General features: G+C 37.3%; 1 protein-coding gene across 1 annotated transcript in view; it reads left to right on the forward strand.

The window, feature by feature from the left end:
* SCAI (suppressor of cancer cell invasion) overlaps positions 1 to 7,530 on the forward strand; it is a 106,006-nt gene extending 98,476 nt beyond the window's left edge. Inside the window, exons 16-18 of the mRNA XM_004677341.1 lie at positions 1,794 to 1,967; positions 2,148 to 2,248; positions 6,694 to 7,530. Of these exons, the coding sequence (XP_004677398.1) occupies positions 1,794 to 1,967; positions 2,148 to 2,248; positions 6,694 to 6,840 (422 nt within the window). The 3' untranslated portion in view covers positions 6,841 to 7,530. The remainder of the gene's footprint in view (positions 1 to 1,793; positions 1,968 to 2,147; positions 2,249 to 6,693) is intronic.
* The last annotated feature ends 8,382 nt before the right edge of the window (positions 7,531 to 15,912 follow it).

Here is a 15,912-nt window from a genome sequence, read left to right on the forward strand (position 1 = left end):
CCCAGCCGAGCCCAGGGCCAACTGACTATGGATTAGAAGCCCCACGACCATCTCCCCAGGCTTCAGGTGACTGCCTATGCTTCTGACTGGCGGACTCTAAACCAGGGCTTCCCATGACACCCTCTTCACATCTGATTAATTCGTTGAAATGACTTGCATAACTCAGGAACAGCAGGTAAAAGAGATAAAGAGCAAGGCGTGGAACTTCCATGCATCCCATTTTCCCACAGTGCTCACCAGCCTGTCAGCTGCCTCAGTCCCTCCTGTGGGGCTTTCGTGGGCTTCACTCCTTACGCGCTCACTGGCCTTTGGCTGCTGAAGTCCACTCTGGCCCCTCTCACCCTCGGAAGGCAGAGGGCACAACAGGAAGGGCTCACCCTCTAGTCACAAGATTTCGTTCCCCAGACAACCAGCCCCCCTCCCCCCCCATCTTCAGGTGCTTTCCCTAACGTTGCCTTGATTAAAGCAACAGTCACCTTTAACACTCTGCACTGAGAGGATTCAAGACTGAGGGGAGCTGTGCGCCAGGAACTGTGAATGCCAGATACGTATGAGAAATACACTTTTGGTTACGTGAATGAGCAAATACATGTTTCCTATAAGTCACAGTCTTGCAGGTGGGGATGGGAGTGGAAAGAGGTGGAACAAGAGTGTTGCAGCAGAGAAATACATAAGGAAATTATAGTATTGAATAGTTTCTTCTAGCTAGAGGGTAAGTTTGGGATTGTATGGCTGAATTAGAAAAAGCCTTTTAAGATGTGCCCAAAGATTTAAATGGAGAGCAGTGGGATGCCAGCCCAAGATTTTAAACAGAGAAGTGGCATGGAAGAGCCTTACGACCAGCCACAGGAATGAGCTGGAAAGAAGCATTGATGAAAACAGGGCATGGTGCTGGCTGCAGAGGGCTGAGAGGCTGTCTTCAAAGACACTGAGCACAGAACACCAATGAACATGCTGACGGGCTGGGTGTACGCGAATAGGGAGAAAAGGTGGCTGGCTAAGGTGCTGAGAGAAACGATTTTGGCTAAGAAGCATATCCATAGACACACACGCTCAGCAATGTGCTCTGACTTTTTGAAATGTTGAATTTGAGGTGAGTTAGGTTGATATAGTCGACCAGAGTAATTCGGTCTGTTATACATAATAAATTTTAAGTTTTCAAGCAGCCATATTTGTAAAAAATAAAGTAGAAAGGAACAGGTGACGTTCATGTTACAGTATATCTTCTTGTACAGAGGCTGAAGTCTCACCACTGAGACTTTACAGCGAGCCTCGCCTGGGGCTGGGCATGTGTGACGTGTCCGTGAGCTGCAGGGGCTGCGAGTCACGTGCCCGGAGCCTCGTCTGGCCTACAGAGACCTAAGAACGCTATTGGAGTTAGGGAGTAGGTGTGAGCCAAAAAAGGGGGAAATGATGCTGAAGGCTTAGACAGAGCACACTAAACTACCAAAAGAAATTGAAAAGGTTTGGCAACTGGAGCTCACGCCTGGGCGTGCTGGCGACTGCCATGACCCGGGCTGCCGAATGTGGGTGGAATTTGTTGGGAGGAAAAAGGGAAAGGCCTGTGGTGATTTTCCACCTCTCATCTTTATGAGACTCTCTTAAGTTTGTTCAATAGAAAATAATGTGTCCGGGAGATGTTTTTGTAGTTCCATGCAGAAGACCCTTTGTGGAATTACGATTCAGTGACCCAGCTTCCCTTTAATGCATTTTCAGTGTATTCAGTGTTCCTCAGACCCAGTGCTTATCTTTCGTAAAACTGTTGTCTCTATATAACATGTTTGTTATTACAGATCAATCCCAACGAGGTAGCCTCTTCACTCTCTTTCTGAACAATCCTCTAATGGCCTTCCTGTTTGTCTCTGGATTGTCAAGCATGCGTAGAGGCCTGTGGGAAAAGTGTCAAGAATATCTTCGAAAAATCAACCGTGATATTGCCCAGCTACTGACCCATTCACGTTCAATAGGTACCCTACGCATCTAACTGCACCCTTAGCAGAAAGTACTCGAATGGTTTAAAACGGTTCCATTTTTTAAAGTATTTGTCCCAGGCAGGAAAGCCTAGAAGGTTTTCCTAGAATTTCTTCCCCCTTGAAATGCAACCCCACTGAAGCTCCCCCTCATGACTCTCTTCTCTCCTCTCACAGATCAGGCATTTCTCCAGTTTTTTGGAGATGAGTTTCTTCGCTTGCTTCTCACAAGATTTATCTTTTGTTCAGCCACCATGAGGATGCACAAGATTTTTCGGGTAGGCAAAGAATATTACTAAAAGTCAACTTTACATTTTAGATACTTCAGAGTCATGTGTTGTATTGATCTGGTTTTTAAGGTTCAAAGAGGTCCAAAAAAGAGTATTTACACAATAATAGTTCTGAAGGTGAGCAAGATGGGGCACTTCTGAGTACCTACCACAGAGTTTAAGAAATACAACATTTTCACCACCTTTGAGCCCCTGGGGGAGGTCCTTCCTGATCACTGTCTCCCTCAGTCAAACTAAAGTCCTGAATGTTACCATCTTTTACTTTTCTCTGTCATTTGCCATGCATTTGGGAAGAGTGGCGGCTATTCTTGCAGTCATACTTTATATTTTATGTGAATCTGGTTGGTGCAAAATAATAGTTCATTGTGATTTTAATCTTCCTTTCCTGTGTTCCTATTAAACACAACTTTACATTTGTTTTGTGTGTGTGTGTGTGTGTGTTCTTTGTGAAGAGCATATTCAAATTTATGTTTTACACTTTTTGTTTCTTTCTGTGTTTTCATCTATGTAACACAGTTCATTGAGGTTTAATTTTTAATTATATTTTTATAGAATGAAAATCATACATTTCATTTTATAAGAAATATTTTTAAATATCCCTGAATGTTTTTACAAGTTTGCAACTTTTATTTTTTTAAGATTTATGCATACTGGGGTACAGGCCAGAGGTGCAGGGACAGTGAGAGGATTCACCAGAGACAGAGTGGGGAGCAGAACAGGCAGATGTTCTGAAATACACTGCTGAAGGGTGCAGCAGGCGGGTCAGGAGAGGTCTGCCATGTGGGTCAGCTCCCCGGCTGGGGGCTGAACTCGTGCTGCAGTGGCTGAGGTAGCTTCATGGTGCTGTGCATTAACCTCCACCACCAGGGAGGACCTGCAACTTTAATTTTAAAATATGAAGTTTTCTATTCTACATTATAAATTTAAAATGTGATCTAATTGTACAGTGAATACCACTGTACACACTAGCTAGTTGCTGCACTATGGTGTATTTGTCTTTTCATGTTTTTCTCTATTCCTCTTTCCATTCATTTCATCTCATTTTTTTATTTACTTTGAAGTTAATTGTGGCCATCAATAGACTTTATCCCTTAGCACTTTATCATGCATATAAGTAACTGGAATTATATGTCATCATCTGATGTGTACTGTATACTCAGCAAAATTCACAAAAGTGTTCTGTTAGCAGGGTTTATTAAATAAATACACCTGTGTATTTCAAAATTCCATCAAGTTATACTACACAGCATTATAAATTGTGAATTCAGTTTCAAAGTCCACACATGTTATCAATTTCTTCTTAATTTTGGTCATCTGTGTCTTACAAAGCACCTGTATAATTCATTGCCAAAAATTATTATACTCTTCCATTATTCTTTTAATCTTCTGTATGCTGGCGATCTTCTATGCCACCTATTGGGAATATGTCTTGCCTTTTTTCTTCTTTTTCAGTCTTGCTTATTTTTTTTAGCTTTTGTGATCTTTCCAAAGAAGCATCTTTTGCTTTCATTCGTTTATTTTTACTGCTGCTTGTCTCATTTCTGTTTATTTCTATTCATACCTTACTACTTTTCTTTTTAATTACTTTGATTTTAATTTGAAGCACTGCTTTAATAGTATGCTTTTAACAATTTTGTTGACTGAGATTTGTTTTATGACCTAGCATATGAGATATCTTGGTTAACAGTTCATTCTATCTATGGTAGGACAGAATATGTATCCTGCTATTATTATGTGGAGTTATATGTAAATTCAGTTTGTTCAAGTTAGTATTGAATTATTGTGAATGATATTGTTCAAGTCTTCTATAGTCCTGTTTTTCTATCCACTTGTTCTCTCCCTGACAAGAGAGTATCTAAACTTCTATTTATAATTGTGGTGATTGTTTCTGTGTGAATTCTCATTTCTGTGTGTGTCCATTTTAAAGCTGTTAATGGGTTCATATCTGCTTAGGGTCATCAAGTCTCATTGTTATGCCCAGTCATTACTATGATAGATTTTAACACATTGCAGTATTCCTTGGATCTGTAAACTTTATTCAATGTTATTGTAACTATATCTGGTTTCTTCTGGTTTGTGTTTATATGTGACTTATATTTGATAAAGACTATATAATGTTTTGTGGTTATAATAGCATTAAATAGTACAATTTTTAAAAAAAATTTAATTAATGAGGAAAATTTTAAAGCATTTCTCATTTTGGAAACACCTTTCTTTGAGTACAATTATTTTCTGTCTGGTATCATTTTTCTTCAGAATTTCCTTTATCGTTTCTTATAACGCAAATCTGGTGGTGACAAATTCTCTCATTGCTTATCAGAAACAGTTTTATTTCATTCTGATTATTTTTGAACCAGTTATTTAGAAGTGTATTGTTAAGTATCTATTTGAGAAATTTCAAGATTTCCAATTTAATTCCTTTGTGGTGAAATAATATACTTTGTAGGGTTGAGTCCTTTTAACTGTTATGGTAAATACTCTATGGAAACTTCCTGAACATATATGGTGCTACTGTTGTGTGAAGCTCTGTGTATCACTTTGGTTTATAGATTGTTCAAATTTTTCATATCCTTACTGATTTTCAAATGCTTGTTCTATTCCCTTAATATATTATGCATCTATTTGCTTGTGGCTGTTTTTAAGATTTTCTCCTTAGGTTGTTTTTTTATAATTAGATAATGATATACCTTGATAAGGTTTACCTCATTGATGTGGTTTTCTTTATTGGTCTACTCAGTTTGGGGCCCCTTAAGCATCTGGGTCTTACATGGGTCATGATTTTATAATATTTTACAATATTTTCAATCATTATTTCTTCAGATATTTTTTCCTCCCTCCTCCCTTCCTCTCCATCTAGGGTATCAGTTACATACTTGGTACACAGCTCAGTAGTACCTAATGGCCACTTGGTTTTCTTTTCTTTTTTTTTTTTTCAATGCATTAATTTATTCATACAGAACTGGGGTACAGGCCAGAGATGCGGAGGGTGAGAGGATTCACCAGGGAGAGAGTGGGGAGCAGAGCAGGCAGATCGACGAAGTACACTGCTGAGGGGAGCAGTGGGCGGGTCAGGAGAGGTCTGCCGCGCCATGTGGATCTCCTCCGGGGCAGGCGGGGATCAAACTCATGAGGAAGTGGCTTAAGCTTCTTAGTGCTGTGCTTTAACCCACTGCGCCACCAGGGAGGGCCGGTTTTCATTTTTTTAAGTCTTTTTCTGTTTCTGTTTGTATTGCTGTGTCAAGTACAGTGGTATTTCCTTCTGCAGTATTTAGTATACCAGTAACTCTAACCTGTTACTGCTCATTTCAAGGATTTTATCTTTCATCTCTAGCAGTTCTATCTGGTTCAGTTAATGCCTTCCATTTCTCTCCTCACTATGTGTGTTTTCCTTTCTGTCCTCGAATGTATATGTAATAGCTAAAGCCCTTATCTGCTAACATTATAGTCTATCATTTCTCATTTGTTTACACATACTGCTAAAATATGTCTGTGCAGCTACAACCCTGAGTTTCAAATTCTGGTTAAGGGAGAGTTCTGTTAAGTTCTGTTTGCTCATTGCCTCAAATCTTATATATATAACTGAAGCTTTATACTACCCCACAATTACCTCTTTTGTCTTTTTTTCTGTTGCGCCCATTCTCGAGTCATGTATTCCTGATTTCTTAAATTCATCTTTGATAGTCCTTCTCCTGTAATTAATTGCCAAGGTCCATGAATTTGACCTTAGAGTACTTCTCATGTCTTTTCTGTCATTTAAGTTTCTGCTGCAACATTATTTATACATACATTCATTTATACATACATTTATATACACACACACACACACACACACACACATTCTGTATATGCTGGAATTTCCCCACCAACAAGTAGGAATTAATATGATTTCTACATAAGATAGAAGAATACCAGAAATGATAAGCCCCGATACATAATTCTGAAATAACTAAATGAGTATATTAGGTTGAGAAATTGTCATTTGTTTTAAAGATTTATTTATTTATGCATACAGAACTGGGGTACAGACTAGAGGCGCAGGGGCAGTGAAAGGATTCACCAGAGACAGAGTGGGGAGCAGAACAGGCCAACTGACAAAGTACAATGCTGAGGGGGGCAGCAGGCGGATCAGGAGAGGTCTGCTGTGCCATGTGGGTCACCTCCGAGGCGGGGATCGAACTCATGCTGAAGTGGCTTTAGCTTCTTAGTGCTGTGCTTTAACCGTTGCACAACCAGGGAGGGCCCTAAAAATTGTCATTTTTAAGGTCAGGATGGTCAGCTGTCAGGAATTTCATATGTCTAACAAATATATTATTAAAAGAATCATACCAATAAGGAGAAAAGTAACATAACACTTTTATGTTAGTAGTAGTAGTATTAATGTTGTGTATGTACTTTAATTATACTATAAAACTTGTCTTTTCTTTGCCTGACAGGAAACACGAAATTACCCAGAATCATATCCACAACTGCCAAGGGATGAAACAGTGGAGAACCCTCATCTCCAGAAGCACATTTTGGAATTAGCATCCATTCTGGATGTTCGAAACGTGTTCCTTGAAAATACCATAGATGACTATTAAAACAAAAATCCTCTCGTTGAAACAACTTTTCATTTGCCACAGATTTTAAATGGTGCAGTTTTCTAATGTGATGACAGATACATACATAGTGGTGTTCCTTAGTTTTTATTTTTTAATTTAAGATCACCATTTTAAAGAAGAACTGAAAAAAAATTGTTCAAACTTTTAGGGTAACTTTTAAAATACAACCTTTCAGGTCTTTTAAAAAACTCAATTAATTTTGGGAGTTTTTTTGCTTTTGTTTTCATTTTGAGGTATAGTAGTTACCTCCACCATCTAATTCTACACTCAGATTCACTACTCGTACCCTGAGAAGAGTAAATCATTTATTTTTGTATAATGAGAAAATTCAACTCTTACACTTGGACCTTAAATGTTTGGATTTGGAAAATATGTCATTATTCACAATGATGAAACTATCCAGCACGGACTATTAAAAATCAAGAACAGAGTCCTACCATAATATTCTTTTCATCCCAGCTTATTAGATAGAAAGATGTGTGACTCTGAAGCATAATCAAGAGAGTTCCCTGAGATCATTTAATTCATTTAAACTGTTAAAACTTCAGAAACTGTACAGTATTGATTTGCATCTGGTAGCCATCTCTGTAACTGGGGTCTTGAGATGATAAATATCATCTGGAATGTGTGAGTTATGTTTGCATAGTTGTAGTCCTTGAATGCTGGAAATGAAAAAAGATCAACAACTTTTAAATATTTCAATCAGAAAGTCAGATGTTGGTTTCATAATACACCATGAGGTCAAGTTTAAAGGCTGTCAGGACTGAAGTTTGTGGCATATGTAAGCTTTTTGCCTCGTTCAGATCTGAGACTTCCAAGTCAGGGATGTTGTTAATTTAGTTGGGTGGGGGGTTAACTGAATTGTTATTTAACCTAAAATGGAAGTTGCTTTTGCATTGATAATTTGAAAGGATTTTTTAAACCTCCTTGTATTTAATATTTTCTATTCATGCACAAGTTTTTAAATTATTTAAATAGGACTCAATGTTTAATATAAAGGTTTTTATGTTTTTTGTCCCTGTCATCCCTTTCATAATTTCACAGGAACTAGTGTTTTCTTTCCCCTTTTGACCACGCAGCATTCAAGTTTAGGAATCTATAATCCAAAGCCCCTTCTTCCTCATTTTCTACGCAGGCTCACAGTCTACCTCTGGCAGTCCCGGGGGAAATGAGGGGATTGCTTTGGTACCTCTTTCCTGTATACCTAGGGAGATTTTACTGTAATCTTTTTAACTTGGATTTCATTTCTGGCATAGAAATTTGGATCTAAGTTGTTCATATGCCCATTACAATTTGCTGGTTTTTCACATGAATCCTTGAAGTTATTGTTCTTTGATTTCGGGGACACTGAGGTGTTTCATTTGTTTTGTTTGTTCCTTTTTGGAAAAATTACCTTAAAGGTTTTCTTTGCTAATGGGTTGTTTTTTGCTTTCAGATGAATATTGCCTTTTTTTTTTTTTTTTAAGAAACTTAAAGAACTGCATAACTTTCCTTTCTTAACAGTTTTGCCTGGACTACAGCAATAGACTGACCTTAGTTGTCTGACCTCGTTTTAAGTTCACTGAAGTTTGTGCCAGTAAAGCCTAAAAACATCTTCTGTTCTCTGATGCTCATACTAATAATTATCACCCTGCGCTGTAGCCTCACTTAACATTAAGAACACTGGTCTGAGAAGTAGAAGACCTGAGTTCTAATCCTGGCTTTCTCAGCTCCTCGATACCCTCTCGTGTCTCTGCTTGTCAGCACTCTCGTCTGTAAAATGAAGGTGTTGGTCTGGGGTCCTTTCTAATTCTGTAGTTCTTCAAATTGAATGCTTGGGTCCAAAAGACAGTGACTATTCCATCCATGTCACCTGCCAAATCTAGTTTCGCCAATTTTAACACACATAGCCTTTGCTTTTCTATATTGAATTTACAAGTTTTTGTTCAGATAATATTCAGATCCACTTAGTTTGATATATTCAAAGAGAGTATCCTGAAGAAATGAATTTTTGTGATTACAAATATGCTGGTCCAAGATGAGAAGACTCGGGAATCATTGCAAGGGTTTAGGTGGCGACATTGCTGCTTAAACTAATGGCAGTGTCGTTCCTTATTGGCTGTTAAGAATCCAGAGTGAACTCAACTGATTTTGTGTCTGCAAAGAGAGGAACTATCCCCAAGAAAATTCTAAGCTATTGTTTCATTCTCCAGATTTTGTTCTAGGCACTGGAGAAGCAACATACACAAAGATCATGGCTTTATGAACCTTACAATTTAGTAGAAGCAGCCAGGCGGTAAACATTGAATAAATGGCTGTTAGAAAGTTATAAATGACATGAAGAAAATTTGGAGTATGGTAAGGGAAATCTTTTGTGTTGGGAAAAGAAAAATGTTTAAATGAGTGATCGTTTTATTAAGGTTTACGTTTTATTAAGGTTACCTTTGTGCAGATACTCCATGTTTCTTTCTTTTTATTTTTTCATTTTTATTATGAAAGTTTAGCTCTCATTTACCATCGCCCAGCTTCTGTGTTTTAAGGCGTCACTTTAATCAATAGAAATATAAGAAATATAAGTGGACAATCACCCAGTGGGCTCAAGATGGCAATGACAAAGAATCCCACCTCTGCAATGCATATCACTCCCCTTTAGAAATATAAAAATATTAAGCCCTATATTTATTTATTTTTAGAATTCATAGAAATTTGAATATTGAAAGAGAACAAAGCAACGGCAAAGAGCACTTCTTTGTTTTCAAACTGCACAAACTCCCCCTGGAGATTCTGATATAATCTCTCATTTTAAAAATCACTGTAAACAAAAACGTGGATGATTGCAAGAGTCCAGTTATACACAAAATGAAGCACAATGAAATTACTTTATCTATGTATTTCTCAAGTGGGTGATACAAGAATCTTCCCTATTTTACAGAAGAGAAAGCTGAGACCAAAAAGAACCAAAAAACTGTCAGTTTGCTCATAGTGCTAGAGCTAAACTCTCATCTTCTCATCTCAGCCCAGTCTTTCCAATTGCTCTGTTACGTTCTATCATGAGCAAGAAAGAATTAGAGATTTATATTTTGGCACAAAAGTTTATTGTATTTTTTTAGTTTAGCAAATACTGAAACCAGTGAATCAGTCAGCATATATTTGATTAATTATAAAAATTCACATTCATACATTTTATCTTTGTTTTTAGCTAGGACATATTTTTTGTATGTGTATGTTTTCCTCCTAGGAAGTGGTGCTCTCTAAACCTCTCAAAGCACATAGAATTTATCGTACCCTTTATATTTTTACCATGTTTAAGATTATAAAAACAAAGTGCAATCTACTCACGACTGAAATTTTCCTGATATAGATATATAGGTCCGGATTTAATTTTTTCCCCAAGATAGCCCTTTATTTTCTTCTTGCAATAGAATTCCCTGAAATCGATTAGATGGTGAACTTTGCTGCAGTAAATGGAAAAGCAACAAATCGGATTCATATATTACTTATGGAGCTTTCTTTAGAATTTTTGTCCAAGTTCAATCTCTGACCTATGACACTTTGAAGCTTTTTTAGGTGTTCGGACTTAGTTGAATAATCTTGTAATTAGTTATCTGCAGAGACTTATAGTCAGCCTGACATACAGAGAACATTCTGGACTGAAATATACAGTAAGGTGCCAAGGTCTGCAAACTTGATTACTGCCAGTGATTCAGAGCCACCTCCCCACCCTGAGTGAACAGATTTGATAGGAATGTGAATGGTATGACTCTTCTGGTGATATTCTGGGTGTATATGTTCCTGTGTGTGTGTTTGGAGTATAAAGGGTATTTACGTTGAGGGCTGTTCGGTTGACCTTATTTATTTGGAATTCTTTTAATGGCATGTGTATATTTTTGTGATGCTAAATGCAATCTCTGTGTATACTTGTAGATATGTACATATCTGTAAATATATTGGTTTGCAGTGATACAGTATGTGTATATTATATACCCATACCCATTGTGGGCTGAATTTATTTAAGTTCTGTGAGGACATCATAGTGGCATTATTCATGCTGCTGTAATTAGGCTGTGGCTGTATCTCACTCATGAGCCTCTATTTTGAGGGGCTTATGTTTGTGTAAAATGGGCTAATTTGGAGTTGAAATTAGGATGCAAAGAGCTTGATATTCTCAGCTTTAAAATTGTTTGCCAATTTCCATTTAAACTGACATATTAGTGATACCCACCTGAAAAACCTAAGTTTGTAACTGAGACACCAGCAGGTTCTTAAACTATATTAGTCCTTTATTTTCTTGACCCATAGTTTATTACTGAATAATAAAATATTTATATTGAGTATGAAGGGGCTGTGGAAAAAATTACTTTGATCTCATTCAAAAATAGCTAGGAAAATGTCCTGTGAATAGGGAAATACGTTCCTGGTTGCCATTAGTACCTTATACTAAATTTTAAGTTTGGAACATAATTTTTTACTAATGTGTCTCCTTTTGTATCTGTCTCTGTGAGGCAGAAGAAAGGGCATAAGCTCAAAGAAGGCTTTGCCTAGGTGGAATGGGATTTAATGAGGAACAGAGGCTGTTAATTACTGTATTTACAGCAACTGTTTTGGCATTATTGACTATAGATTTTTCTTATTGGAGTTGATATCAAAGATGAGTCTGCTCATCTGAGAAAATGTTTCCAGTGAATAAAATGCCTCCAGTTGTATTTCTTTGTCTCTATGAGACCACTTGTGTTCTGCAAATTGATATATTCACACATGATGTAAGCTTCTTAATATTAGGTGCGTGACATACTACAAAATCTGGGCCTTCTTGCCAAACCTCTATGAAGCAAGAACAGCAGGCGAGGGGGAGAAGGGACGTGTGCAGTGCCAATTAGTGACCCAGGAGTCACAGAGCCTCGTTGGTTACTCCCTCCTCTTGGCTTGTCCATGTGTTTGGGGGTGTGCAAGAGATGTTTAATACACATTTGAATACATGCACAGAAGAAATTAAGTAGAGGTTATTTTTGAATGATAAAATATAACTGCAAAGCAAACTTTTACCCCTTTTTCATCAAAGATCAAACCTGATTCTACATATTAGAATTTGGTAACATGCTATTTCTAGGGGGGGAAATCTGTGAAAATATCCAGTCTCTTATATTCTATTGTTTTAATAACCAAATCATTTATTGCAATTAGAGAGTAACAGAGCAGATGTTATTTTAAATTCATGAAACTGACTCAGGCTCAATGGAGATATTCATTTGAGCAGAGAAGCAGCAATAAAATGTACAGCAGTTGAGATTAACTGTGAATATCATCTCTAACAGTGCAAAGCTACTTTGCAGTTGAATAAGAAATGCAAACCTTTTCTCTTGATTCTCCTGTACTCTTACACAATTGATACTTTATACCCCTTCTTGCTACACATCCCAGTTTTTCCTGGATACTGTGATTCTACCAAAAAAAAGAAGAAGAAATGACAATTCTTGCTCAAACTAGAATTTCAAAATGGATTAGACTATCTTCCAGCTTCACTGAGTTTTTGAATACAGGTTTAAACATGCCTTGTTTAACGAAAAGTAATTGATGTGTGAATGGAATCAGTCACTTATTGACAAAAAGGCTGTCAGGATGTTAAGGGGGACATACCCTTAATTGGGTAAAATTAATATATTAACTATTTGTTGGTGCCACAGAAATATTTCCTTTGGAATTCAGTAACTTTGACATGTTTACTTCGGCTGAAATCAGTGTTTTTTCATGTATTCGTTTAATGTAATACTGACTTTTGAGAATTCCATTTCTGCATAACATTGTTATTTAGCTATGGTCTAAAGCACCATTTCTCAATTTTAAGATATTTTTGTTAATTTCTTTTGTTTTTAAAGGTTATTTTACAAGTCACTTGTCAAGTTACTCAAACTGTGATTTTTAAAAATACTTGCATAGTTGATAAGAGGTTCTTAATAATTTGATACCCATAGTAGTTCTGCACTCCAGATTAACTTAACCAAACTTGAATTTAGTCATAGAACAGATTATAAATTGGGACTATTTTCCCTATTTTGGCAGACAATTCCAGGCTATATCCTAAGACAATCATCTTTTTAGGTGTAGGTGGTACCTTCAGGGTTCAGGTTTTTACTTTTCTGACAAGCTTATGGAATGAAATAGGCCAAGTGATATAACATCACTTTCACAAAAAGATAGGGAATTATAGCTCACCCTCCTACAGGTCTGCAGTAAATATTAAAATTTTTATGTTATGTCATGAATATTCTTTTCTCTTTTGAAGCAATTATGCATGTCTACTTATCCATGATTGAAAATTAAGATTTGAAAACATTATCATTTGATCCTTAAGTGTCCGCAAATATCAATTCCAGTCAGTCACTGTATAATGTGAAATGATCATATATGATGATCCCCAAGTAAATATTTCCAAATCACAAATAACCACTGTATTTTTAAAAATCCTATTTCTACCCTTCTTTGCATGTAACTGATTTTTTCCCCTAAATTATAGCTAACTATTGTGATTGTATTAAAAATCTGCAGGAAAAAAATGCTTAAAATGTTTAGGGCAATAGAGTTCTATTTTTTTCCTAAAGAATGAGGTGAGCCTTTTTAAAAAAAAAACAAAAAAAAACTCTTGTTTCTTTATCTTATTAGAAAGAACTTTTAATGGTTCAGTGAAATATTAAGGACTTTATGTTGTGACTTTTTACAGTTGTCCGGATACATTCCTTTTGGTATATAGGCAGTAAGGCTAGTTCCCTAGGTTTTGTTTATTTTTAATAAAACTTGCCATTCAACAAGTAGAAGGTCTCTTATTTTGGAGACTTCTTCCAGTGGAAGCAGAAAGGTCTTAGATTAAGAGGAAAGACAGATACAATGTCCCACCATTTTCACAGTAGATGAATTTTACCTAAGTAAGTTATCTTCATTGTGTAGCACCGATACAAACAGTGGTTTCATTAATCATTGAATCAAGTGAAGCAGTTAAGTGATGTCTTACTTTGCTGTAAAGGTTATTGTAATTTCAGGCCACATTATTTTCTCTAAGCAATTTCCATGGTAAGGCTGGCTATTGTTTTTCTTTATTCACATCATCGCTAAAGGTTAAGATAATCAAATAGAGTTAAAATAAGTTATGTTTTATCTTTTTTCCCTAAATATAATGGTGAACCTATTGTCTGTATTAGGGATATTAGGCAGAAATGCACTTGTTTCAATCATAGCAGAAATTACATTTGGAGAATATAATTACTTGACTTTCTAGTGGTGTGAAATACTTTTTAAAAATTGTGCTTGTCTGTAACTGAAATGTTATAGAATTGTAATACTATAGGGATTATAGAGTTATATTTATTAGCTCTCCTCAAAAGTTTGAAGCACAACACAATTTTCATGTAACAATTCCAATCCAAGTGCTGCTAATCTGTCGTGCAAATGATGAAGCTATTTGGTTGCCTATCTAGCTACTCACCTATCACTGTAATCCTTGAGATGTAGTCTTGTTACTCATTTGTACTGAATTTTGGGCATTGTGGGTTAATACTTTAGAACAAAATCCATTAACTCAGCTCTGTGAGACAGCAAACCATTTGAATTCATTAGTTTTACATGTTATCATAAAATAAATTTTGAAGGGGCTATTTATTACCAATGACTAGGAAAAAATATTGTCAATATCATTTGACTTGAACACGTGTGCTATTGTAAAAGTCTTGTCTGTTGTGTTTCTAAATTGCTTAAGCCATACATACTCTTAAGGATAGCTTCACTTTTGTTTCTTTTTGGCAGTTTCCAGCTTTGTATGGTTAATACTTAATAGATTTTGGAACATTTTCGTTTCCTGATTTTATCACTTTTGACTCTTGTATGATATCTGATTTGTCATAAAGGATAGCAAGCATTTTACTAACTACTTCACTAAGTAAATTTCAGAGTAAACACTGTGACTGCAGAGCAGATTCAGTAGGCCCTGTCTTTCCAATGTTTTCTTCTGTTCTATGGTACCTTCCACCTAGAGGGCGTTGAAATACTAGAGGATGGGCAGTTAAATGTTGTTTTGCTGTTCATTGAATAACAAGATTACAGAATATTTGATTTTTGTTGTCAGTGTATTGCAGACATGTTTGCATTGATAAATGTTCTCTAGGAATGTGACTACATCCATCAGGTGTGAACTCTTGTAAATGAATTTTGTATCCTGGATCCACGTATATATTAAGTGTATCATCAATACAAAAATAAACATTATTTGCTTAAAGTTTTTGAAACTTCTTCAGAATTGCTAACAGCAGGAGTGCTAAACTGTTAATGGTTTGCTTCTTTCAGATCTGTAGCAACACAGACAACTCCTTGGGGCTATGGACTCAATACTTAAAACACTTTTAGTTTGTAAATTTCCTGAGTCCTAGAGTCTTGATTTTTTCCCCTGTCCTGCTCCTGCTGGTCAGAACTGGGACACCGGGAGGGAGGGGTTGCTTCAGGGAACTAGGCGGAAGCTCTGGCTGGTGTTTGGCCTGGGGCAAGAACAAGAGCTCCACTTTCTGGACTTTGTTCCTCTGTCAAAAACTGGAGGCCTTTTCGTGGACAGAGGAAGTCTGTAGCGGGCGTTTGTGTGTGTTGTTTGTTTTAAAATGACACGCCATATACCGAGGGCATCGTTACAGTCAAGAATACGCTGTGTCCTGGGTTGCGATATAAAACGCATAACCCACACTAGCTGGATCCGAGGCGGGAGGGTTAAAATAAGCGCGGGTCTCAGCGCCTCGCGTGAAGGAGACACCGACCTGCTGTGGTCACCAGCTACCCGGGGACCGGGCGGCACTCCAGGGGCAGCGGGAGTGGAATCCGGGGAGAGAGGGGGGCGCTCCCGGTCGGGTCGGCGCAGCCCGGGGTTCCGCTCCCAACCCCGCGCAGCACGCGCAGGCTCCGCGGCTCCAACTGGGTTCCCCTTTACCTCGCGGCTCTTCTTACTGCCCAGCTAGGCACAGGCCCTTTAAAAAAAAAAAAAAAAAGGGACAGGCCACTCGGTCGTCATCCCGGGCCGGGTCGCCGGCTGACGTGGCTGCCCGG

This window comes from Condylura cristata, unplaced genomic scaffold (genome assembly GCF_000260355.1).
Source record: "Condylura cristata isolate star-nosed mole 26May11 unplaced genomic scaffold, ConCri1.0 scaffold00006, whole genome shotgun sequence".
NCBI classification, from domain to species: Eukaryota; Metazoa; Chordata; class Mammalia; order Eulipotyphla; family Talpidae; genus Condylura; species Condylura cristata.